Source organism: Hevea brasiliensis, chromosome 11, assembly GCF_030052815.1.
Source record: "Hevea brasiliensis isolate MT/VB/25A 57/8 chromosome 11, ASM3005281v1, whole genome shotgun sequence".
NCBI lineage: Eukaryota > Viridiplantae > Streptophyta > Magnoliopsida > Malpighiales > Euphorbiaceae > Hevea > Hevea brasiliensis.
In genome coordinates this window covers 13,348,153-13,374,000 of record NC_079503.1, presented here as the reverse complement: position 1 = coordinate 13,374,000, position 25,848 = coordinate 13,348,153, and the positions used below count along the sequence as shown (strand labels likewise).

The following is a 25,848-nucleotide window of genomic DNA, read 5'->3' as shown; positions in this document are numbered from 1 at the left end:
TTAAAAAATAATATGTAACTAATAAAATATTTGTAAATATATATAATAAATAACCAATTGTAAATATAAATTTGAAAAATTAAGATACTAATAAAGTTAATGTTATAATACAATCAAATTATATATTTTTTTATTTTTTAATTTCTTATTTTAATTAATTACATCTTATAAAAATTTATATTTAATTAAAGTTAATTATAAATATGATTAAGAAATTTAAATTTATATTAATTCTAAATTAAAAATTTAAAATTAATAAATAATAAAAATATAATTTTAATTAATTCTAAAAATAAAGTGTAATTTGGAAAAATCCAATATCCCCCTTCTTCATATATTTTTTATATATAATATAGATAATTATAATATAACAAACATTTTAATATATATATAATTTTAGTTATTTAAATGTTTCAACTTTTTTAATAGAGCTTGTCATCATAATTATTGTAATTTTTAAAAGATTAAATTTATACGATAAAAGTGGTTAATAATAATTTTAAATTAATAGATGCCTTTAAATAAAGGAAAAAAGGGTCAAAGAGAATAACTAATTCTATCTAAAGGAAGAAAAGAAAAATAGAATTTTAAAGAATAAGAAATGATTTTAATATTATTAAATTAAAATTTATTAATTAAAAATAGATTAATAAATTTTTATATTTATAATATTTTTTTATAATTAGTTAATTTGAAATTTAATTTATTTTTATCTGAAAATTATTTTAAATTGACATTTATATTTATTTGTATAAAAGTATTTGTTAAATCAGTCCAAATCCAATGGCTTTAAATTTCTTAATTTTTCTTTTAATTTTAATCTCGTCAATGATAACTGTCCGATCGAAAACGCACCGTATTAATCAACAGTTTTCTCACATCGTTGGGTCCTACATCTAATAGACCAATAAAATACTGCCATCTCATCATGATTACAAATAGTACCAATTAGATTTTGTCGTCTTTGTCACCTCCATCTCTCAAATTCACAGACAGTACTTTCCTCCATGTTTACTCTTTGCTGAGATCTCACCAGCTTCGATCCATCTCACTAGTACGGCTCGCAATTGGCATAATCGATTGGCCATGGCTCCTCCGGCACAGTCTCAAAGATCACCGTCGCCGTCTCAACCGTCCGGGTAAGTTTAGCTTCTCTTGAACCCTAAGCCCTACCCCTAATTTTAAGTTTCAAGCTCTGAACACCCCCCAATCGAGTTTTCTCTATTTTAGTAAGCGTTTAAGCCATGTAATTGCCGTTACATTTTCAGAAAAAGCGAAGTTACGGATTTGAAAACGCAGCTCCGGCAGCTCGCGGGCAGCCGAGCTCCCGGAGTGGACGATTCTAAGAGGGAGCTCTTCAAGAAGGTCATTTCCTACATGACGATTGGCATCGATGTGTCGTCTCTTTTCGGCGAGATGGTCATGTGCTCGGCGACCTCCGATATCGTCTTGAAGAAAATGTGTTACCTCTATGTAGGGAATTATGCCAAGGGTAATCCAGAACTTGCTTTATTGACGATCAATTTTCTTCAAAGAGATTGTAAGGACGAGGATCCAATGATTAGAGGGCTTGCTTTGAGGAGCTTGTCTTCGTTGCGAGTGGAGAATCTGGTGGAATATTTGGTAGGGCCCTTGGGGTCGGGGTTGAAAGACAATAATAGCTATGTGAGAATGGTGGCTGTAATGGGTGTTCTTAAATTGTATCATATATCGGCTGCAACTTGTGTTGATGCAGATTTTCCAGCAACGCTAAAGCATTTGATGCTCCATGACCCTGACACACAGGTGAAGTCATCTTATTTCTGTCTGCCTTGTGTTATGGTTTTTCTTTTCTTTTTTTCTTCTTTTTTCTTTGGAAATTTGCCTTGTCTTATGATTTAGTTAATATGCAAGCATGCTTTGTATTAGTTCGTGGATTTTCTATATTGTGGTTTCTACAGGTTGTTGCAAATTGTTTATCCGCCCTGCAAGAAATTTGGAGCTCAGAAGCAAGCACTTCTGAGGAGGCTTCAAGGGAGAAAGAAACTTTAATTAGCAAGCCTGTTATATTCTACCTTTTGAATCGGTATGTTCTATAGCGTGGTTTAAACCTTAAAGTGGTTGGTTAACTTGCAATCATGTCTTTATGACACAAGAAACTTAATTTCTAAGTTTTTTGGAATTGATTACAATAGACATATAGTTCTGCATTTTTTACTGGGCTAAGACTTAATCTGAAACTAGTGGGTTGTCTATTTGAATCTTTTATCACTACTTCCCAGTGTTGTGAGGTCTTACTTGTCTTCTACAACTTCATTGTGCTAGGCCTTATTGGTGCATTTGTTGATTTGTGATTGCATGTTTGTGAACTACCTCAATCTCTCTTTTCTGGACTGTTCCTCGTTGGATACACTTTCATCTACCTATGGATACATTCATTCCTTATCTGCTGAGTCCTATTTATCCAAATGCATCATAGCATCCTCATTTCTGCTGTGCTAATTTTGTGTAAATGTTTTTTTCTTCACTGCTGAATACTTATTGCCGTAGGTTATATTGCAACCTTGTAAAACTTTTCCTTCAATTTATTTTGTATTATGCAATCATGTAGGACCCTTGTCGCAATTTTTGCCACCCTGATCTTGAATAGGGATTGTTTCTTCACCATCCAATACTCATAGCTATATATCATGATTGATCGAATTGCAGTCTTCTAAAAGTTTCCCTACAACTTAGCTGGTATTTTGCAATCACATAGGACTCTTGTTGCAGTTCTCCACTTCACCCATCTTGCTTTTGTCCTGTGTTTGACATCTTCTGCACTTCCTGCATCCCTTTTTATATAGAGTTTATGCATTATGAGATTTCTACACCATCCAAGCCATCCCAGTTGGATCACTTTCCCTTCCATTTGCTAAAATTGCAATGCATATACCTTGATATGGATTTGTTCTTCATGAGAGTAAATGAAATGACAATGGCTGGTGTGAGAAAATAGAATAGAAGAAGAATAATATTGAGAATGATTGAAGAGCTTGATTATTTCCTCAAGCTAATGGTGTTAATTTATAATCTGTACAGAACAACTAAATAGGAAATACAATCCTAATTAAATACGTAATTATAGCCACGATTCTAGCACCTAAATATATTCACACAATCATTTCATATACACATATTCTAGCTATTTATAGTACATATCTTAACACTCCCCCTCAAGCTGGAGCGTACAAATCATATGCTCCAAGCTTGTTACAAATATATTCAATTTGAGAGCCTCTGAGAGATTTTGTTAGGATATCTGCTAATTGGTCATTTGAGCTAACAAAGCTAGTGACAATACACCCAGATTCAATCTTTTGTCTGATGAAATGACAATCCACCTCTATATGTTTCGTTCTCTCATGAAACATTGGATTAGAGGCAATGTGAAGTGCAGTTTGATTGTCACAGATTAGCTACATTTGTTTAAGTTCTCCATACTTCAACTCTTGCAGAAGTTGTTTCAACCATACAAGTTCACAAGTTGCCCAAGTCATAGCTTGATATTCTGCTTCTGCACTTGACCTAGCAACCACATCTTGCTTCTTATTTCTCCGAGAAATCAAATTACCTCCAATCATAATGCAATAACTTGAAGTAGACCGTCTGTCTGAAGGAGAACCTGCCCAATCTGCATCTGAGTAACCAATAATCTGTGAATGACCCGTCTTCATATAATAAGCGTTATCCTAGAGCTCCTTTAATATATCTGAGTATTCGAATAACTACATTCCAATGACTACTACATGGTGCTTGAAGGGATTGACTGACCACACTTACAGCAAATGAGATGTCTAGGCATGTGATTGTAAGATAATTGAGTTTTCCAACCAATCTCCGGTATCTACCAGGATTCTCCAATGGCTCCCCTGTCCAGGAACAAGTTTGACATTTGGATCCATAGGAGTATCTGCGTGTCTACAGTCTAACATGCCCGTTTCTGTCAGTATATCCAAAGCATATTTCCTTTGAGAAATGGCGATACCTGTCTTGGATTGTGCCACTTCAATCCTCAAGAAATACTTTAGCTCCCCAAGATCCTTAGTCTGAAAATGACTGGATAAGTGTTGTTTGAGTTTTGAGATCCCACCATGATAATTTCCTGTAATAACAATGTCATCAACATAAACAACGAGATAAATGCACTTATAATGGCCATTATGGTGGAAAAATACTGAATTGTTAGCTTCACTCTGAGACATTCCAAATTGTTCGACTACAGTATTGAACCTTCTAAACCATGCTCTCGGAGATTGTTTCAAGCCATATAAAGAATGCCGTAGGCGATACACCAAACCAGACTCCCCCTGAGCAACAAACCCTGGAGGTTGCTCCATATAAACTTCCTCAGCTAGCTTGCCATGTAAAAAGGCATTTTGGATATCCAGTTGATGAAGTGGCCAGTGATGGATGGCAGCTAAGGAAATAAGAAGGCGAACCGAGGCAATCTTAGCCACAGGAGAGAAGGTATTACTGTAATTGAGGCCAAAGATCTGAGTATAGCACTTTGTAACAAGGCGAGCTTTAAGTTTATCAATCTAGCCATCAGACCTCACCTTGACTGTATAAACCCATCGACAGCCAACAGTAGATTTGCCCTTCAGTAGTGGCACCAAATCCCAAGTGCCATTGTTATGGAGAGCAGTCATCTCTTCAACCATTGCATTACACCATCTTGGATGTTTCAAAGCTTCTCTAACAATCTTAGGTAAATATACATTAGACAAAGTGGTGACAAAAGCATTGTAAGAAGGAGATAAACGATGATAACTCACAAAATTATGAATAGGATGAGGATTTCGAGACGAACGAATACCTTTTCGGATGGCAATGGGAGGAGTAGCATCGTCTGCTGAAGGCGAGACCGGAATAGGTGAAGATGAAGGAGGGCAAGAGTCACCAGAAGCTGGTGTTGTACCTGTATCAAGCAAAGAAGCATCAATGGTGTTAGAGGGAGGATGAGGACGACGTGAGTAGAGGTGTAGAGGTAGTGGACTGATTGGTGGTGGAGGAAGAGTAGGAACTGGTAAGGCAGTGGGAATAAAAATCTTGGTGTTGGAGGAAAAATAGAGAGATATTTCAAAGAACGTTACATCAGCTGACACAAAGTATTTATTTGTAAGTGGATTGTAGCATTTGTAACCTTTTTGAAGTCTAGAATATCCCAAAAAGACACATTTTATTGATTTGGGCTGAAGTTTGTCTTTGCCAGGAGTGTGATCATGAACAAACCAAATACAACCAAATACACGTAGGGACAACTGATGGGCATCTTGGTCGGGAAAGAAAATCGAATGAGGACTCTGATTCTGCAAAACAGAAGAAGACATTCGGTTAATTAAGTAACAAGCAGTAAGAATAGCATCTCCCAAAAAACGAAGAGGAACATTATGGTGAATGAGTAAAGTGCAGGCAGTCTCAACTAGATGGCGATTCTTTCGTTCGGCAATCCCATTTTGTTGAGGGGTATAAGCATATGAAGTTTGGTGAGTAATACCCTGAGAAGATAAGAAATGAGTAAAGGGAATAGACAAATATTCTTTTGCATTGTCACTACGAAGTATTTTAATAGAAACACCAAATTGTTTACGTATTTCAGTAGAGAATTTTTAAAATATAGAGAATAATTCAGAACGAGTCTTCATAAAAAATAACCTATTGCAATGAGAATAATCATCAATAAAAGTAACAAAATAATGAATCCCTAAGTTGTATTGACACGACTTGGATCCCAAATGTCTCAATGGACAATTTCAAACATGGACTTAGCCCTATTATTGACTTGCTTGGGAAAAGAAACACGACTTTGTTTTCCAAGTTGACAGGACTCACATTCAAAAGAAAATAAACTAGAAAGACTAGGAACTAATTTTTACAATTTGGCAAGACTCGGATGACCCAGACGATTGTGAAGAAGATCAGCGGAAGTGGTAGAGGCAAGAGCAACTGGAGAATTTGAAGTAGAAAGATGATACAACCATTGTGACTCACATCCTAATCCAATCATCTTCCCCATACTCCGGTCTTGCATAACTACCAAGTCAGCTATAAAGGTGACAGAACAATTGAGATTTTTAGTCAATTTACTAATGGAGATTAAATTATATGGGCATTCTGGAGTGAACAAAACTATGGTTAAAGGAATAGATTGAAATATTTTTACTTCTCCTATGCCTTTTACTAAAGTTTGTGAACCATTAGCCAAAGTAACTTTAGACAAAACTGGAGGAGAAACTAGAGATGGGAAAAGATTTTTGTTACCAGATATATGATCAGAAGCACCAGAGTCTAGAATCTATAGACTAGTGAGTGAAGATTGTGTTAGACAAGCAAAGGAATTACCAGAATGAGCACTGCTAGAAGATTGTTGTTTGGTTGTTTGATATTGCAAATACTCCTTGTAATCAGCTCCAGTTAATAGGATAGAATTTGACATCTGATCCTTTCCATCAGGTAATGGAAGAATACCATTTTTACTGGATTGAGCCATATGAGCAGTTGATCGGCCCATATTATTTGACTGAATGGGGTGTGGTGGTCGACCATGAAGGACCCGACAAGTGTCTTGAGTGTGATTACTCTTATCACAATAAGTGCAATGGAGCCTTTCACCTTTGCCTCTCTGATAAGTACCCTGTCTCAGTTGGTTTCCACTTTGTGCAGCTAAAACTGAAGATTCAATTCAACTTAACTTAAATAAGCTTTTATCCCAAAAATTTGGGGTTGAATATATGGATTCGCTTTCTTAAAACTGAAGATTCAATCCCGGAGAAATTATTCTTATCGAGTGAGATGCGTAGAAGCCTGGCAGACACATCCTCTAGAGTGGGAATAACCGGACTAGTTAATATCTGGTCTCTAACAGAATCAAGGTCAGGTCTTGGCCCAATCAACGCCAAAACCATGAAGAACCTATCCCGCTATTGCTCAGAAATGTTATCAGTGCATGGCATGATAGAATTAAATTCATCTTTCAGTGATTCTACCTGTCTCAAATAACTAGACATATCTTGTTGATTTTGCTGCAGATGAACCATATCTGATACTACTTTATAAATACGCTGCACATCATTTGTATAAAAGGTTTTTGCCTTAGTCCAGGCTTTGCAACAGGTTTTACAAGACTGAAAAATATTAAGTAATTTTGGGTCTAGAGAATGCCACAAGAGACTACATAATTGAGCATCAATCTTAGTCCAATTAGCTCTATTTGTTAAAGCTATATCTATGGCATTTTTAACTAAGTGGTCATCATACCCCTGCCCCATAAACCATAATTTCACTGATGCAGCCCAAGACATATAATTTTGACTTCCTACTAATTTAACAGTAGTAATAGCTGGTGAATTACCAATGGAAGAAAATATGGGTTTGAGAATCTTAGAACCTGTGTTGGATATGGGTGTGAGAATCTCAGAACCTGTGTTGGAGGCTGTATTGGAGGACTCCTCAATCTCAGACATGTTGACAAGAGAAGCACACTGAAATGTTGCTCAGAAATACGTCAGAAAAGCCTACCGTATGAAGAGGTAGTGGCAAAAAAGTGAGAAACAGGTGACGGGACCAGCGTGGTTGAGGCTGATCCTGGGCTGGGTAATCCACTAGGCTAGGCTGTGACAGCCACGAACTCCTAGAAAGTGACTGGAAAAAGAGGGAAAGTTCCTCCCTATGAGGATTTTGTTTTAGATTTCAAATCAGACCCACCGAGGGCTCTGATACCATGTGAGAAAATGGAACAGAAGAAGAATATTGAGAATGATTGAAGAGCTTGATTATTCCCTCAAGCCAATGGTGTCAATTTATAATTTGTACAGGGCAACTAAATAGGAAATACAATTCTAATTAAATACGTAATTATAGCCACGATTCTAGCACCTAAATATATTCACACAATCACTACAGATACACATATCTTAGCTATTTATGGTATATAATATAGATTCATTTACAAATAAGTTAACCTTTGATGTTGTTACCATGTAAATGCTTTTTTACATAGTTCCTATCATAGCTATCCCTACTGCAGCCTTTTTTAGCATACAAAAACATCCCATAGTGGTCAACCAACATGATTACCTCCGTCGCATAAGTTGTTTATTTTGTGTTTTTTTGTTGCTATATCCAGTTGCGGAACCAGAAAATTTTTATTGGGGGGGCCAAAAAATAAAAAATAAAAATTTTTTACACCTATAAAAAAAAATTTATAAATGTTTGGGGGGGGCCAAGGCTCCTACTTGCACCCCCCAGTTCTGCCTCTGACTACATCGAAGTAGCCTCTAGAGAGAACATGATGACTCTAGTTGTAGAAAGAACAACACAAATAGACAAAGTCACTTTAATTCTGCTGTGAATTGGAGAATAATAGTTTGAGCTGGAATCCAGATGTAATAACATGAAATGTCTAATAATAATAATAATAATAATAAGCAGCAGATTTTTTTTTTCTTTGATCCTGGAAATTGCAGAAAACCTCTGTTCTGTTTGTGTGGTGTGAACTTGTGGCTATTTTTCACTGAACATCTTTGGGTTTCTTCCTGTCAAACGATGACAATTTTTAGCTTTCTTACTAGTTTTTAATTTGCAGGATCAAGGAATTTAGTGAATGGGCACAGTGTCTTCTGCTTGAATTGGTTGCTAAATATGTACCTGCAGATAGCAATGAGATATTTGATATCATGAATCTCCTTGAAGATAGACTTCAGCATGCAAATGGCGCTGTTGTCCTTGCAACCATCAAAGTGTTTCTACAGTTGACCTTGTCCATGGCTGATGTGCATCAGGAGGTGACTATTGAAAGTATTTTCTATTTCATATTTAAATCAGGCAGCACAGGAACTGGATTGATATTTCTTTTTGAAGAGAATTTCTTGTGTTTACAGAATCACATAACACATAGTTGTTGTGAGGCAATTTGATTTTTGATCTTTTTTTGCATGTCCACTTTGTTCATGATGAAAAATTTTACATGAATCTACTTCACTTGAGTTAATTTTTCATGTTTTTTTTCTTTAACAAGACATTCTCGTGGCAAATAAAAAGTTTTGTCATTATTGTGGCAGTTTGACACACTAAAGCTTTCTCTCTTTGTCAGTTATGTTATTGAAAAATAAATTTCTTCTAGTTATACATGTAAATATGATCTTCCATGTTAAACTACAGACCTAAGATTGTCTCCATAAGAAAAACTTGGAAGTGTTTTTGGTAAAGTACTTCTGTTGCATTTCTTTGGTTTGCTTTCCTCATTCTTACTTTCTTCCTGAGGCAGCATTTGTTTGATGAATTGTTTTTTCCAGCACTTAGAGATTTAGCGATAAAAATACATTGTGGGATGTTTGATTTGAGGGGAAGACACCTATAATACTATTTGATCTTTTCTTTGAAGGTAGGCCTATTTTGGTGGCACCGTGGCAGGGAATGTTTCCCTCAGCTGTAATGCCACTCTTAACCTGGGTTGTCTAGAATGACCAGACTTTATAATTAGATTGCTATTACTTTATGATGTCAGTATTTCACTGATGAAATTTTTTGTTGTTTAGGTATATGAACGTATTAAAGCTCCTCTGCTTACTTTAGTCAGTTCTGGAAGTCCAGAGCAATCTTATGCAGTTTTAAGTCACTTGCATCTCTTGGTACTGCGTGCACCATACATATTCTCCTCAGATTACAAACACTTCTATTGCCAGTACAATGAACCATCTTATGTCAAAAAATTGAAGCTTGAAATGTTGACTGCAGTTGCAAATGAGACCAATACTTATGAAATTGGTGAGCAAACAGCTTCTCAATGTCATTTTTATGGCTCTAAGGGAAAAGTTGACATGGGTAGAACCTATGTTGTTACCTTTTCAGTATGACTGATGAATAAACTTCTTGAGTCAATTTCAGTGACAGAATTATGTGAATATGCTGCAAATGTTGATATTCCGATTGCAAGAGAGTCAATTCGGGCTGTTGGAAAGATAGCACTGCAGCAGTATGATGTGAATGCTATTGTTGATAGGCTGCTTCAGTTTTTGGAGATGGAAAAGGACTATGTGACTGCTGAAGCTTTGGTAAGCAATAACAACTGTGCTCATTCAAATGCTCACTATTAAACATGTAAATGCTACTGCTTTCTGGTTCCTGCAAAACTGATCCTGCAAGCAAAGAAATGGCAAAGTTGTTTTTAATGAAGTATCAGCAATCAGATTGATAACTTCTTTTCTGCAGGTTCTTGTTAAAGATCTACTGAGGAAATACCCTCAATGGAGTCATGATTGCATCGCAGTTGTTGGGAATATCAGCAGCAAAAATGTTCAAGAACCCAAGGCCAAAGCAGCTCTTATATGGATGTTAGGGGAATATTCTCAGGACATGAATGATGCTCCTTATATTCTAGAGGGTTTAACTGAGAATTGGGATGATGAGCATTCTGCTGAGGTAATTAAACTGCCCTTTTGCTCTTCAATTTTCCCTCATTTTTAATTTATGATCCCTTGGCTATTTCGGGTTCCGTATTTTCATTTTCCCTACCTGCATCATGTAGTGGCTTTGACCTCTCTCTTCGTCAAGGGATATAAAATTTTCATTGTACAAAAAAAGGGGCAATCTAGTTTTTCTGGAGCATTCAATTGTTCCGTAGCTTTATGTTTGTGATCAGATTTGCTTTACATTTTCTACTTTCTAGTGCTTTTTTATTGAATCAATGAAAAATGATTGCAATGCACAGGTTCGTTTGCATCTCCTCACAGCAGTAATGAAATGTTTTTTTAAGAGACCACCTGAGACTCAGAAAGCATTAGGAGCTGCACTAGCTGCAGGCCTTGCTGATTTCCACCAGGTATGGGTTTTTTTTTTTTTTTTTTTTTGTTGGGGTGGGTTTAATTTTATGAATGGGGTCTGAACTTTCCAAATATTGACATTTCAGTGTCTGAACTTTATTTTTGTACCAATCAAGTGTTTGAATGGAGACATTTTTTCAATTAAGTGCATTTGACTGGATTGACAGGCTGGAAATGGAATATTAAAATGAACAAATTTACCCTTATAAATTGTGTTATCCTTACCCCTTTCCCCTCTTCATGCCTTTCACTCTCTCTCTCTGTCTCTTTCTCGCCTTAAAAATTTATTTTTTTTCCTTTTTTTTTCCCCCTCCAATACAAAAAAAAAAAAAAAATTAATTAAATACAACCAACAATCATTCTACTCAACTCAACTCAACTAAGCCTTTATCCCAAAAATTTGGGGTCGGCTATATGGATTCGCTTTCTCCACTCTAAACGATTTTGGGTTAAATCCTCAAAAATTTGTAATGCTTCTCTAGGTCACGTTGTACTACTCTCCTCCAAGTCAATTTAGGTCTACCCATTTTTTTTTTTCTATCCTGCAACCTAATGTGCTCTACTTGTCTAACTGGAGCCTTCGTATGTCTACGCTTTACATGACCAAACCACCTCAATCTCTATTCTCTCAACTTATCCTCAATTGGTACCACTCCTACTTTTTCTCTAATACTCTCATTACGGACTTTATCTAGTCTAGTATGGCCACTCATTCACCTTAACATTCTCATTTTTGCAACTCTTATCTTAGACGCATACGACTCCTTCAATGTCCAACACTCACTACAATATAATATAGCTGATCGTATGGCTGTACAATAAAATTTCCTTTCAACTTACTAGGAATCTTGCGATCATATAAAACTCCCGTGGTACGTCTCCACTTCAACCATCCGACTTTAATCCTATGACTAACATCCTCCTCACATCCCCTATCTACTTGAAGGACTGAGCCGAGATATTTAAAGTGATTACTTTGGGACAGTAACACTCCATCCAAACTAACTCCTTCCCTATCACCAGTTTGGCCTTCACTGAACTTGCAATGTATGTATTCTGTCTTCGTTCTGCTTAACTTAAAGCCCTTTGACACTAGAGTACTTCTCCAAAGCACTAGCTTTTTATTGACTCCTTCTCGCGTCTCATCTATCAGAACAATATCATCCGCAAGCATCATACACCAAGGAATACTCTCTTGTATATGTTTCATCAATTCATCTAAAACTAATGTAAAAAGGTAAGGGCTTATAGCTGATCCTTGGTGTAATCCAATTGAGATCGGAAAATCTCTTGTGTCCCCTCCCACTGTGCGCACAATAGTAGTTGCTTCTTCATACATATCTTTCAACACTTGTATGTACCTAATAGAGACCTTTTTTTGTTCTAACACACTCCATAGGACATCTCTTGGGACACTATCATAAGCCTTCTCCAAATCAATAAAAACCATGTGTAGATCTTTCTTCACATCTCTATATTTCTCTATCAAGCTTCTGACGAGAAAGATCGCTTCCATAGTTGAACGACCGGGCATGAAGCCAAATTGATCGAGAGAGATAGAAGTATTATGACGTAGTCGATACTCCGCAACTCTCTCCTACAACTTCATAGTATGACTCATGAGTTTAATTCCCCTATAGTTCGAGCAACTCTGTATGTCTCCCTTATTTTTAAAAATAGGTACTAAAATACTCCTCCTCCATTCATCAGGCATTTTCTTTGAGTTTAGAATCTTATTAAATAATTTAGTTAACCATGTCACTCCCATATCTTCCAAATACTTCCACACTTCAATTGGTATTCCATCGGGTCCACAGGCTTTACCCACTTTCATTCTCTTAAGTCCTTCCTTTACTTCTAAAGATCTAATCCTTCTAGTATAATTCACATTCTTTTCTATCGTTCTATAGTCTATATTTACGCTATTACCATTTTGACTATTATTAAAGAGACGATTAAAATAATTTCTCCATCTTTCTTTAATGTTCTCATCTTTCACCAATACTTTTCCTTCTTTATCCTTAATGCACCAAACTTGATTGAGATATTGACATTTCCTTTCTCTCCTCCTTGCTAATCTATAAATATCTTTCTTCCCTTTTTTAGTTTTAAGTTTCTCATATAACTTTTCAAAGGCCTGTGCTCTTGCTAGAATAACTGCCTTTTTTGCCTCTTTCTTTGCTATCTTGTACTGTTCATATGCCTCATTATTATCTCATTTAGGTAATTTCTTATATCATTCCCTTTTTCTCTTCACTGCCTTTTGTACTTCCTCATTCTACCACCATCTCTCTTTTGAGGGTGGTCCATGTCCTTCAGACTCTCTAAGTACTTTTCTAGCTACTTCTCTAATCTTTGATGCCATCTGTATCCACATATCATTGGCCTCGATATTCAGCTTCTATGCTTCGGACTCGAGAAGCTCATTTTTTAACTTCACTTGCTTTACTCCTTTGAACTCCTACCACTTTGTTCGAGCTACACTATTTCTTCTGACCTTACTTGAATTGTTCCTAAACTTGACATCCAAGACCACTAACCGATGTTGACTTGTTAAAGCCTCTCCTGGAATGACCTTACAATCCTTGCATAGAGCTCTATTTGTCTTCCTGGTTAAAAGGAAGTCGATTTGGCTTCTATGTTGCCCACTTTTGAAAGTCACTAAATGTGACTCTTTTTATAAAGTAGGTATTTGCTAGTATTAGGTCGTATGCCATAGCAAAATCTAGGATGTTTTTTCCCTCCTCATTTTGACTGCCAAAACCAAAACCGCCATGAAAATTCTTATAGCCTTGCCTATCACTTCCTACATGTCCATTCAAATCTCCACCAATGAAAATATTCTCTTCATTCGGTATGTTTTGCATTAAATCATCCATATCTTCTCAAAACCTTTGTTTACTCTCACTATCTAGTCTTATTTGTGGGGCATAAGTACTAACTATATTTATTATTTTTCCTTCTAGTACTAGCTTTACTAGTATAATTTTATCTCCTACTCTTTTCACAGCTATTACAGCGTCTTTCAATGTCCTGTCTATGATTATGCCCACTTCGTTCTTATTTTTCTCCTTTCTGGTAAACCACAGTTTGTACCTTGAATTACCCACTTTCTTGTTTTTCTCTCCTACCCATTTAGTCTCCTAAATGCAAGCAATATTCACCCTTCTCCTTTCCAGGATATCCACAAGCTCCATTAATTTTCCTGTAAGTGATCCAACATTCCAAGTACCAACCCTGATCCTCCTCTTATCCTGTTCCTCCTAATTGGTCTCTTTTTATGATATCTTCTATTGTTTTCTATATCTATCTTATGTTCTGTTCCACTATCTGTTCTACTATCTATCCTATGGACTAACTTCTTTATCCACACCCGTCCATAATGTGGGAACCCTTGCTCACTTAACACTACACCCGGGCGCCGGCATGGCGCGTCACTTTCGGTGAACGCCCTACACCCTTGCATATTTCTCACTACACCCGAGCTCTGATGTAGCGCGTTGTTAGTAGAGGACGCCCCAACGTTTATATCATTTGAATCCATATCAGAAGGTGTGACGAAATTTTTACGCTGGTTGTCACCTACCGCAACCCTCCTCCTTTATCCGTGCTTGGGACCAGCTAAGCACAAACTACTTTGGCGGAGTTACAACCAACAATCATTATTTGATTAATTTTTTTATATATTTTATTTTTTTCCCAAATATTTTTAAACTTTCATATTTTTTTGGTAACAACTATTTTTTTTTTCTCATTTTCTTGAAAACCAAATAAGTTTAACTAAATTTTTTTAAAATAAAAAAAGAAAAAGAGGTAAGGGAAAAAATAAGATTGATAAATGAGGTGGAGGAATAAAAGTGATATTGTTTATTGGTAAAATGGTCCATTTTAATTTTCTGGTGAGTAAATCTGGCCAGATGCACCTAATCGAAATAAAATGTTCCATTCAAACACTTTATTGATAGGAAAAAAATTTAAAGCACTAAATTGTTAAATTTTGAAAAGTTCAGATTTGTAACATCTGTTGTTTAGCTATTGTATAATTATTGAATTTGACATGCATATTTATCAATGTTATTCAATTTCTTTGGTGTAAGGAAACACAATTAAACTTTCAGTTGGTTGCAGGATGTTCATGATAGAGCCTTGTTCTACTACAGGCTATTGCAATACAATGTGTCAATTGCAGAACGTGTTGTGAATCCTCCAAAGCAACCTGTTTCTGTCTTTGCTGATACGCATAGCAGTGAAATAAAAGATCGCATTTTTGATGAATTTAATAGCCTCTCTGTGGTGTACCAAAAGGTAACTACAGTTCCCTTGAGTGCTTTCTGAATTAAATGAGTTCACTTTGTGCATGACAGTAATAGTTTTGGATCATTTTGAAGTTCCATTATGTAAAAAAGAAAGTCAGAGATGATAAGGGTAGAGAGAGAGAGAGAGAGAGAATGGGCCAGGGTGAAATTGACATGCCAATGGTCATTGAGATTGACATTGTGTAGTGCTTCATGGGCATTAATGATCTATCAACTCTCTGTGGTGTACCAAAAGGTAACTACAGTTCCCTTGAGTGCTTTCTGAATTAAATGAGTTCACTTTGTGCATGACAGTAATAGTTTTGAATCATTTTGAAGTTCCATTATGTAAAAAAAGAAAGTCAGAGATGATAAGGTAGAGAGAGAGAGAGAGAGAGAGAGAGAGAGAGAGAGAGAGAGAGAGAGAATGGGCCAGGGTGAAGTTGACATGCCAATGGTCATTGAGATTGACATTGTGTAGTGCTTCATGGGAATTAATGATCTATCCATCAACATGTTGTGACAGCATAATGGACTATGTAATAATAAAATAAAGTTTATCTAGTGTCATTTTATTGTCAATTCTTAAGTTTCTAACATTTTATCAAGAAGTTCTTGAATTTTGCCAGCTTTCATTCTTGGCTTACCATTAGTAATCAGACAATTTTGTAAATGGCTTTGATATTCCATAATTGCAATCCATGATTCTGATTGTTATCAGCTTGTCTAGAGTAGGTAAACTTTTTTCAAGGGGCGGGTTTTGAATTAACTTATACTTTCAAATTCTTGCAGCCATCTTACATGTTCACTGATAAAGAACACCGGGGACCATTTGAGTTTTCAGATGAGCTTGGCAATTTATCTATTGGGGCAGAAGCTACAAATGATGTTGTACGAGCAAATAGAGTTGAGGCAAATGATCAGGATCTGCTTCTAAGTACTTCAGAGAAAGAAGAAAGCAGAGGTGCCAGTAATAATGGTTCTGCATATAGTGCTCCTTTATATGATGCTTCATCAGTGTCTGCTGCTGCTTCACAAGCACAATCAGATTCATTGATTTCAAACCTTGAAGTAGCAGGTCCTCAGGCTAGCTTTGCCATTGATGATTTGCTAGGTCTTGGTCTACCAGCAGCACCTGCACCTCCTCCTTTGAAGCTTAATTCCAGAGCTGTCCTAGATCCGGCCACTTTTCAGCAAAAATGGCGCCAACTACCAATATCTGTATCACAGGTTCACTTCTATGTTTACTTGAAGTAATTTTTATTTGTTTCTTTTGTACTTGTGTCTTATTTTCTGGAAGAAAAAGAGAAAGGAGAAAAATAATATAAAATGCATCTCCATTCCATTTAAAAAAAAAAACAAACTTCAATGATTTCTGTAGATGGTAGCTTAATCTTCTCCTATTTACTGACGTTGTCTGCATTGTTCTCTCTCTCTGTCTTTGCTCCCCTTTAGTTAATACATTTATGGTGTTTGTGAGGAACTTAACCTCTTGAAAGTCCATAATATACATCAAGGGTGGTGGGAATGGGAGTTGTGAATAGGATATGAAGAAAAGTAATTTTGCAAGCATATATGAGAAACTTGGAACTAAAGAAGGGGAGAAAGATATTTATGGATTAGCAAGGAGGAGAGAAAAGAAATGTCAAGATCTCAATCAAGTTAGGTTCATTAAGGATAAAAAAGGAAAAGTATTGGTGAAAGATGAGGACATTAAAGAAAGATAGAGAAATTATTTCGATGATCTCTTTAATAATGATCAAAATGGTAATAGCATGAATATAGACTATAGAGCAATAGAAAAGAATGTGAATTATACTAGAAGGATTAGATTTTTAGAAGTAAAGGAAACACTTAAGAGAATGAAAGTGAGTAAAGCCTGTAGACCCGATGGAATACCAATTGAAGTGTGGAAGTGTTTGGGAGATATGGGAGTGGCATGGTTAACTAAATTGTTTAATAAGATTCTAAACTCAAAGAAAATGCCTGATGAATGGAGGAGTATTTTAGTACATTTTTTTAAAAATAAGGGAGACATATAGAGTTACTCAAATTATAGGGGAATTAATTAAACTCATGAGCCATATTATGAAGTTGTGGTAGAGAGTTGTGGTAGAGAGTTGTGGGACATCTACTACGTCATGACACTTCTATCTCTCCCAATCAATTTGGCTTCATGCCCGGTCGTTCAACTATGGAAGCGATCTTTCTCAGTAGAAGCTTGATGGAAAAATATAGAGATGTGAAGAAAGATCTACATATGATTTTTATTGATTTGGAGAAGGCTTATGATAGTGTTCCAAGAGATGTCTTATGGAGAGTGTTAGAACAAAAGATGGTATCTATTAGGTACATACAAGTGTTGAAAGATATGTATGAAGGAGCAACTACTATTGTGCACACAGTAGGAGAGGACACAAGAAATTTTCCTATCTCGGTTGGATAACATCAAGGTTCAGCTGTAAGTCCTTACCTTTTTACATTAGTTTTAGATGAATTGACGAAACATATACAAGAGAGTATCCCTTGGTGCATGATGCTTGCGGATGATATAGTTTTGATAGATGAGACGCGAGGAGTCAATAGAAAGCTAGAGTTTTGGAAAGTACTCTAAAGTCAAAGGGCTTTAAGTTAAGTAGAACGAAGACAGAATACATGCATTGCAAGTTCAGGGAAGACCGAACTGGTGATAGGGAAGGAGTTAGTTTGGATGGAGTGGTACTGTCTCAAAGTAATCACTTTAAATATCTCGGCTCAATCCTTCAAGTAGATGGGGGATGTGAGGAGGATGTTAGTCACAGTATTAAAGCTAGAAGGTTGAAGTGGAGACGTGCCACGAGAGTTTTATGTGATCGCAAGATTCCCAATAAGTTAAAAGGAAAATTTCACCGTACAGTCATATGACCGGCCATGTTATATAGTAGTGAGTGCTGGGCACTAAAGGAGTCGTATGTGTCTAAGATAAGAGTTGCGGAGATGAGAATGTTAAGGTGGATGAGTGGTCATACTAGACTAGATAAAGTCCGTAATGAGAGTATTAGAGAAAAAGTAAAAGTGATGCCAATTGAGGATAAGTTGAGAGAAGGGAGACTGAGGTGGTTTAGTCATGTGAAGCGTAGACATACGGAGGCTCTAGTTAAACAAGTAGAGTACATTAGGTTAGATGATAGAAAAAAAAAAAAAGGGATAGACCTAAACTGACTTGGAGGAGAGCAGTATAACATGACTTAGAAGCATTACACATTTCTGAAGATTTAACCCGAAATCGTTTAGAGTGGAGAAAGAGAATTCATATAGCCGATTCCAAATTTTTAGGATAAAAGCTTAGTTGAGTTAAATTGAGTTGAGTATATGTATGGGAAAAACTATGCTATTCTCAACTCTGCATTTACCTATTACCACGCCCTATGATACTTTAATTACGCGCCTGTTTGGCATTAAGATTTTAAGGATAAAACTGCTTTGTAGGGAAAAAGCACCATTTAGATGCTGTTGAAAAAAGCAGTTTGAAAAAAAATTATTTTGCTATTTTAGTATTCTAATAACTAAAACTTATCAAATTTAATTTTAAATTATTTTTTAATGCTCTGACTAATATATTTAAAAAAGTGTTTTTCTCAATAGTAGTTTCAATAGTAATGCCAAATAAACCCTACATGTTTCTAATAAATCACATTAAATTTGTTGCAGGAGCATTCTCTAAATCCTCAAGGAGTTGCAGCATTGACGGCACCTCAAGCCCTCCTCCGTCACATGCAATCCCATTCCATTCAATGCATTGCATCAGGTGGTCAATCGCCCAATTTCAAGTTTTTCTTCTTTGCTCAAAAAGCAGAAGAATCATCTATTTATCTTGTAGAATGTAAAATCAACACATCATCAGCTAAAGCACAGATAACTATCAAAGTTGATGATCAGAATACTTCCCAGGAGTTCTCAACTTTGTTCCTATCAGCCTTGTCCAAGTTTGGTTTTCCATGAACCCTTGCAAGTTTTCTCGCTAGTTACCAGCAGAAAATAGGTATTTTTGTTTTTTTTCCCTAGTTGCCTCAGGAAGAATGGAAAGTGAAAAATGAAATAAAAGAAAAGAGAAAGAAATCCGTTGTTGGTCTGCTGTAGATGAGTGTATAATGAGACTGAAAAAGAGGAGTTTTCTTTGCCTTTTATTTTTATAGTTCTCTATGAGGATGCTATTGTTGCTTAATTTCTACACCATTTTGTCCAGCCTTCTTCTAACCTGTGTGGCAAGTTTCTAGAGGGGGAAATGTTTGTTGGCAGAGATGCAAATGGGGAGCTACTGTGATTTTCTTCTTTTCGGGAATTACCATGAAGGGATTAATTTTTTTTATTTTATGATTTTTTTTGGCAGGTGTAATCTCATTTTAAATTTACCTATTGAGTGATTATATCCCTACTTTCAGCAGTGTATAATTTATCCAAAATAAAAATAAATTTCTACCATGGTTTCATCAACTATATAGACGCTTGTCAAGAGCATATTGGGTGGTAGTACGGTATTGCAGCCTATTTGAGCTTGTTAACAAGCTTAGCAGAGCAGCACTAACGTGGGTGATTAAGCTGCGAGGTTTTGATTTCAGTTTGGTTTTTTGTAATAATCGGAATCAGAATTGAATTTTAAGTTTTTTCATTTTTTAGAATTAGAGGAGAAATCAAATTTTAGTTTTAATTTCGGTTCAATTTTAAATGCTTTAGGTTGCAGTTTAGTTTTATTTTTTATTCGGGTTTCGATTTCAGTTTTGATTCTAATTTGGTTTGGTTCTCAATTTCTATACTCAAAATTTTAACATTATTATATTCTTTTAAAAAAATAATTATATATTTCTAATAATAATAATAATAATAATAATAATAATAATAAATGACAATATTAATATTAATATAAAATATTAACAAAATAATATAAACATAATGACTTATTCAAGAGAAATATCATATAAAAATTTAAGATAACATTAAGTATTCATAATAAGTCAGAATATTTTTTATCTAATTATAAGATAATAGCAAATCATCAAGAATAAGATTAACTTAATCTAAGCTAAAAGTATAAAATTAAGTAGTTTTGGGCTTTAAAGAAATTCTTGATTATATTTTCATTTAGCTCTTTAAAGTTAAAATTTTGTTAGATAATATATAGTTTTTACTAGTTTAAATTTGGATTTATAATAATAAGTATTAAAATAAATTTAATTTAATATAGTAGATATTTAAAAAATTTTGTAGATTATAGTTAAAATAAAATAGTTAATGTAATCTTAAACTTAGTGAATTTAATTACAAATATTTATTTTTAAATATTATTTTAGATTATGCTTTCTAGTATTATCATAGATCTTACAAAATATCATATTTGCAGCACTATTTATATTTTGAGTGGGATATAAGTCAATCCCTTGACATGCATAAATTAAGTCACTTTATAATATATATCAAGCATATTTTATTATCTTATACATATTTTTTAATTATAAAATTTTTAACAAAAAAATATACTGCATAATTAAAAAGTGATTTAGTTAGATAATTAATGACTATAAAGTGATTTAATGTATTTCATCAATTTAATATATAAAAATAATAAAAGTTAATATTATGTTATATAGATACACTTACAATTAATAACAAATTAAGTTATATATATATATATATATAATAATCTTAATTGCGAATAATATATATAATTTTATTGAAACTATGTAATATATCTAAAAAATATAAAAATACATATATATAAAATCAATTTTTCGGCTCAGTTTCATTTCGGTTCAGTTTTGGTTTGGCTTTAGTTCGGTTTTTGATGAAAAATCAAAACCAAACCAAAATAGTCAAATAACTTCGATTCGATTCTTATAGTAACGGTTCTTTTTCAGTTTAAGTTCGGATCCGCAGGAACTGTGCACAGCCAAATCTTTTATTGCAATTTGCTTAAAAAAATTAAAAATGAAAAAAAGGGGTTTTTTTTTTTTCCCCTTTTCCTTTGTGTAATATAAAAAATTTAATGGTCAAATACTTGCCTATAACATAAGAAGTTAGTTTAAAGTTTGACGATCTTCATTCTTTAAAAATTTTGGAGTGTATTTCTTATCAAGTTTAGCTTGGAATTTACTATTAACATGTTGAAAGTTTAAATCTCTTGATGGAGGAGTTTATTTTACTACTATATGTTTGTTCTTACATAAGAATGAGTTCAATAGGTAAATATTTATCTTATTTTATAATAAGAAGACCTCTCTCTAGCTTTTCTAGAGAGAGGCATTTTCTCTCAAGAGTTTTTCTTTCTGAGGCTAAGCCTTTCCTTTTGTTGACGTTGCAGCTGCCCCAATGGCTATCCTGGGTTAGATGACAGAGTACAATGACTATTCCAAAAGGTGCAAGTGAGTTGCTAAAGAGTCATGCCGCCTCCACCCTCTATTATTATTGTGTCGATTTGTGCTTCCCTCTCCATGGTCATGTCGATCTCTTCTTAGTTGACTTTGGATCCTTCCTCAATGATGCATTAAAAAAAATCCCACCTCTAGATCAGTCACACATGGATTCTAACGAATCGCATTGCATGTGTCTACAAGAGAAACCATAACCTTTTGTATGAGAGATAGTGTTTGATCTAACTTTGTGTATCTGCCTCTTTTGTTTCAAAGCTAGCTTTAAGCTCTAGAATTTGGTCTATTCCTTCCCTGCCCCCAATCATGGCTAATCAACTGAGCTACAATCCATCCTGCCTTAGTGAGGGCTTCTTTCCATTAGGATTCATGAAAACAAAAAGAGAACTGACTCCTAAGATCATCTATTAATTCACAGCTTCTCCCCCTTGTCCGTGGGCAAAGCCAAATAACAGTGGTAAGATAAGCATGGTGGCTATCTCTGTCACACCTTACCCCTCTGTAAGGCAAACATGATCTCGTAGAATACCTAATGAACTACCGAACTTCACCTACCGATAACTCATTAAGTACCCTACAAGGGATTTTAAAACAATTTTCTTATTTTTAATAAGTGGTGAGCATTTCTAATAAGTATTTTAAACATGTGACTAAGTTGAAAGCTAGTTGGAAATTTTAGCCCATTTTATTTTTCCGCAAATTTTATAAAAATTTTGACAGAGTTCCCTCTGTATTTTGAGAAAACAGTTCTTCAAATACCTGTAAAAAGCACTTCTAAAAATTTTCTCAACAACTGCTTCAATTTCATACGCAATCTCAAACAATTTCTCAACACATTTATCAACTTTCAATTTCAAATCCAGTATCCAATGATCATCAAAATACTAACAATCCATTTCATTCAAATTAAATAAAATAGTTCCATTCATATTTCATTAGAAACAAAACAATTTAAATTGATCATTACAAAATTTACATTAAGAGAATTTCAAACTACAATATATATTAAAACTTTATACAAATTTTATACAACTGCTCAAGATCCATTTTTACATGTCCATACATTTATGTGCAATATATACATCAAAAGAAATATTTACAATTAGGGTATAAATTATACCCGAAGACTTTAGGCTGAATGATCATCAATCTTTAGCAGCTCAATCTGCTGCTCCTCTAGTCTCAGATTCTGCGACAAAGAATAAAAGCTATCGCTGAGTACTAGGACTCAGTGGTGCACAACATACTAAAATAATCTTTATGCAAACATAAAATCACATTTATTCAAAATTTTGACTAAACATGAGCATTAAACACAAAACATGAATTATGAGATTTTAATGCAAACCACGTTCATTTCGAAGTATCAAAACACATTTCATAAAACCCACAGTTAAATCATGCCATTCGAAATAAATAGAATCTCAATAGCCAGAGGCTAAAGAGAAATCATATCACAAGGCTAGCTAGCTCAAATATATGGATATCCATTCACATCCTCTTCTACTGGCACACCTCAACACTTCTCCAGAGAAGGAATCAAAATTCGAAACTAATTACCCCCACTAGTCGTGCTAGTGACGTGTTCAAATATATGGTCATGACACTGTGATTTCAAAACTTATCTTAACAATTTGCTAAACATTGTCATTTCAAATATACACAATAACTTTCAACAATTTCGATTAAAGCATCATAAATAATATCTCAATTCACTTTTCAAATCATTCAAGACAATATGCAGCAAATAATTTACAAAAATTACACGTTGTGCACAAACCTCAAGCGAGTCGTCCCTTAGCCTCGACTCGGTTCCTCGGGTTCCTTCCCGATATTCTTTTCAACTGAAACACTCAATTTTACAATGTTTCAGTACTAGAATTTAACATAAATCTAAAATAAATTTAGCTTCACATTCACCTAGTTCTAACGTGTTAAATTTGACGTTCTCGAAATTTTTGTGTTTCGGGTTACTATTCACTGCATTATTCAAGTCAAATTGTTGACTTTCTAAGGCTTAATAGGTATGGGAATTCCAAATTCACCCACATACCACATTTTGGTCACTAAACTTGTTGGTTTTGGTCATTTTCTCAAAACTTAGGTCTTTTAGGCAAAATTGCCAATTTTCGGTTTTGGAGTCCTAAGTTGCACTGTTTCATTAGCCCTTTTACTGTTGGAATGTGGCAAAACTTCCTTTATAGAAAATGTTCCTTATTGTCTTAAGTGTATTCTCATTTTTGGATCACCCCAATTGGAGTTTTGTAACTCAAGTTATAGCCAAAATACAATTACTGTTCACGTGCACTGTTCATGCTGCAATTTAGGTTCTGGCAGATTTTTGATCCAATTTCATTCAATAATTTGATCAAGTTACGTCCATAATTTGGTCTAATTTCCTTCATATGAAATGTTCTACTATGTCTTAGGTTTCCATCGGTTCAAGAATCGCCTAAATCGGAGTTTTCTAGAGAGAGTTATAGCCATTGGAACATTACTGTTCAATTGGAAATCTGCAGTTTTGCAGGTTCAGTAACTCAACTTTGCTCAATCATTTGATCAGGTTAATGGCATAATTTGGGTTGGTGTTCTTCATGAAAGTTTTAGATCTATATCTTATCTAATTACTGGTAAAATTTCAGGTTATTTTGACCTTCCTAGCTCGAGTTATGACCAAATATACAATTACTGTTCATTTGGTCAGTTTGTGCAGTAGCAGCCTGCTCTCATTTCACTTTGGTCAATTGGTTCACTAAGTTTTGGTCAGTTTTTGGGCATGGTTCCTTAATGAAAATTGTGTCATTTTATGTCTATTTTCATCCCCAATTGGTGGCATATCAATTGGACTTGTAAAATTTCCATTTTGGTCCTTCAAAGTTGGCTTGGTCATGCTGCCAGCAGCGTGACCATTCAACCTACGAATTTGACTTCCATTCTAATAATTCCCACACATCTCCTTTGGTTATTATTGACCATTTTTCACTTCACAATAGGTCAAACATGCCATTTACTCATTTTTCAAAATTTTGCCTCAAAACCCTAGGCCTCCAAACCCTAATCACACTAAAATGTTGCATTTGATTGATTCCATGCATACATACATGTTTCTTCATCTCAAACAAGCTCACATATGTATTTAAATCTATCAAACCATGCAAATATACCCCTATACACATGCTGGCTGAATTTCAGTTTAGTCCCTCACACATATTTTTTTTTTATTTTAAGTTTATTTACAAGTAATTCAAGCTAAAAATACAACAAATAATCTCAAACTTTCAAATTGATGTGTTTACCTCAACTTGGAGTTTCCTCTTCCTCAATTCCTTCCTTTTTCTCTTTTATTTCCTTGCTCAAACTTCTTTTCTAATTGCCCAAACATGGTTTAATCAACAAAATTAGGGAATTTATGGGAGATTTTTAGGGTTTATGGAGCTTGAAATCAAGCTTCAATGGTGGATTTTGAGAGAGGGGTGAGAAGTGACAGGAATGGAGAAGAAACCAATTTGTTTGTTCTTTTCTTTTTGTTATTGTATGTCTTAGGAAGACCATAATTCTAATTAAATAAATTTTTAATTAAAATACTTATGGCATCATGCATGTGTCACCACATGATGTCATTACCTTTTTAACTTTTTCATTTTCCTTTTTTTTTCTATTTATTTTTCTATTAGTTCTTTAATTTAATTCTCGATTCCGAAATTTTCTTTTCTCCGATTTTATTTGACCGTTAGGTCAGGAGTCAGCTCTCGGGGTCAATTGACCAAATTGCCCCTCGCCGGTTCATTCCGGTTTGCAAATAATTCCATATTTCTTCCGGCTCCCTGACCTAATTATTTGACTGGCTTAACAGTTCTTTATCGTGATTTTCTCTTTTCCACTGTGTTCATAAGGGTCCTAAGGACCGCAGTGTCACTTTTTACGGTTCGAAATTTGAGTTTAAAATGACTTCGCAGTCGTTCCCGAGAAGGTCACCCATCGTTGTGGCTCGTTTAACTTCTTATGTTCTGTTTTTCTTGTTTATATTTAACTAATTGAACATTACTAATTATTTGTGTTTATGGCTTCTCTAATTGTCTTAAGTGTGGTTCTAATCCCCTTAATTATTCGGATCGACACCGGTCACCGGAACAAGTACTGGTAAAATTTCTGGTAATTACTGGTAAAATTTCAGGTCATTTTGACCTTCCTAGCTCGAGTTATGACCAAATGAACAATTCGCTCATTTGGTCGGTTATCTTGATAACGACTGCTCTCATTTCACTTTGGTCAATTGGTTCACCAAGTTTTGGTCAGTTTTTGGGCATGGTT

At 34.8% G+C, this 25,848-nt stretch overlaps 1 protein-coding gene across 2 annotated transcripts; it reads left to right on the top strand.

Moving 5' to 3' along the window:
• Positions 1-974: 974 nt before the first annotated feature.
• Positions 975-19,612, top strand: LOC110654577 (beta-adaptin-like protein A). 2 transcript variants are annotated; one of them, XM_021810612.2, is made up of 12 exons: positions 975-1,139; positions 1,269-1,785; positions 1,941-2,065; positions 8,606-8,804; positions 9,558-9,786; positions 9,907-10,073; positions 10,231-10,440; positions 10,730-10,840; positions 14,970-15,146; positions 15,929-16,366; positions 18,827-19,157; positions 19,362-19,612. In XM_021810612.2, the coding sequence occupies exons 1-11, from the start codon at positions 1,087-1,089 to the stop codon at positions 19,115-19,117; spliced, it is 2,517 nt and encodes an 838-aa protein (XP_021666304.1). In that variant the 5' UTR covers positions 975-1,086; the 3' UTR covers positions 19,118-19,157; positions 19,362-19,612. The 2 variants fall into 2 exon arrangements, with proteins under 2 accessions (XP_021666304.1, XP_021666303.1); XM_021810611.2 differs by having other exon boundaries at positions 18,827-19,612.
• The last annotated feature ends 6,236 nt before the right edge of the window (positions 19,613-25,848 follow it).

Coding starts and splice junctions, on each gene's coding strand:
- LOC110654577 (XM_021810612.2), top strand. CDS start 1,087: ATGGCTCCTCCGGCACAGTCTCAAAGATCACCGTCGCCGTCTCAACCG. Junction 1,786..1,940: donor TCCATGACCCTGACACACAG/GTGAAGTCATCT, acceptor TGGTTTCTACAG/GTTGTTGCAAATTGTTTATC. Junction 2,066..8,605: donor ATATTCTACCTTTTGAATCG/GTATGTTCTATA, acceptor TTTAATTTGCAG/GATCAAGGAATTTAGTGAAT.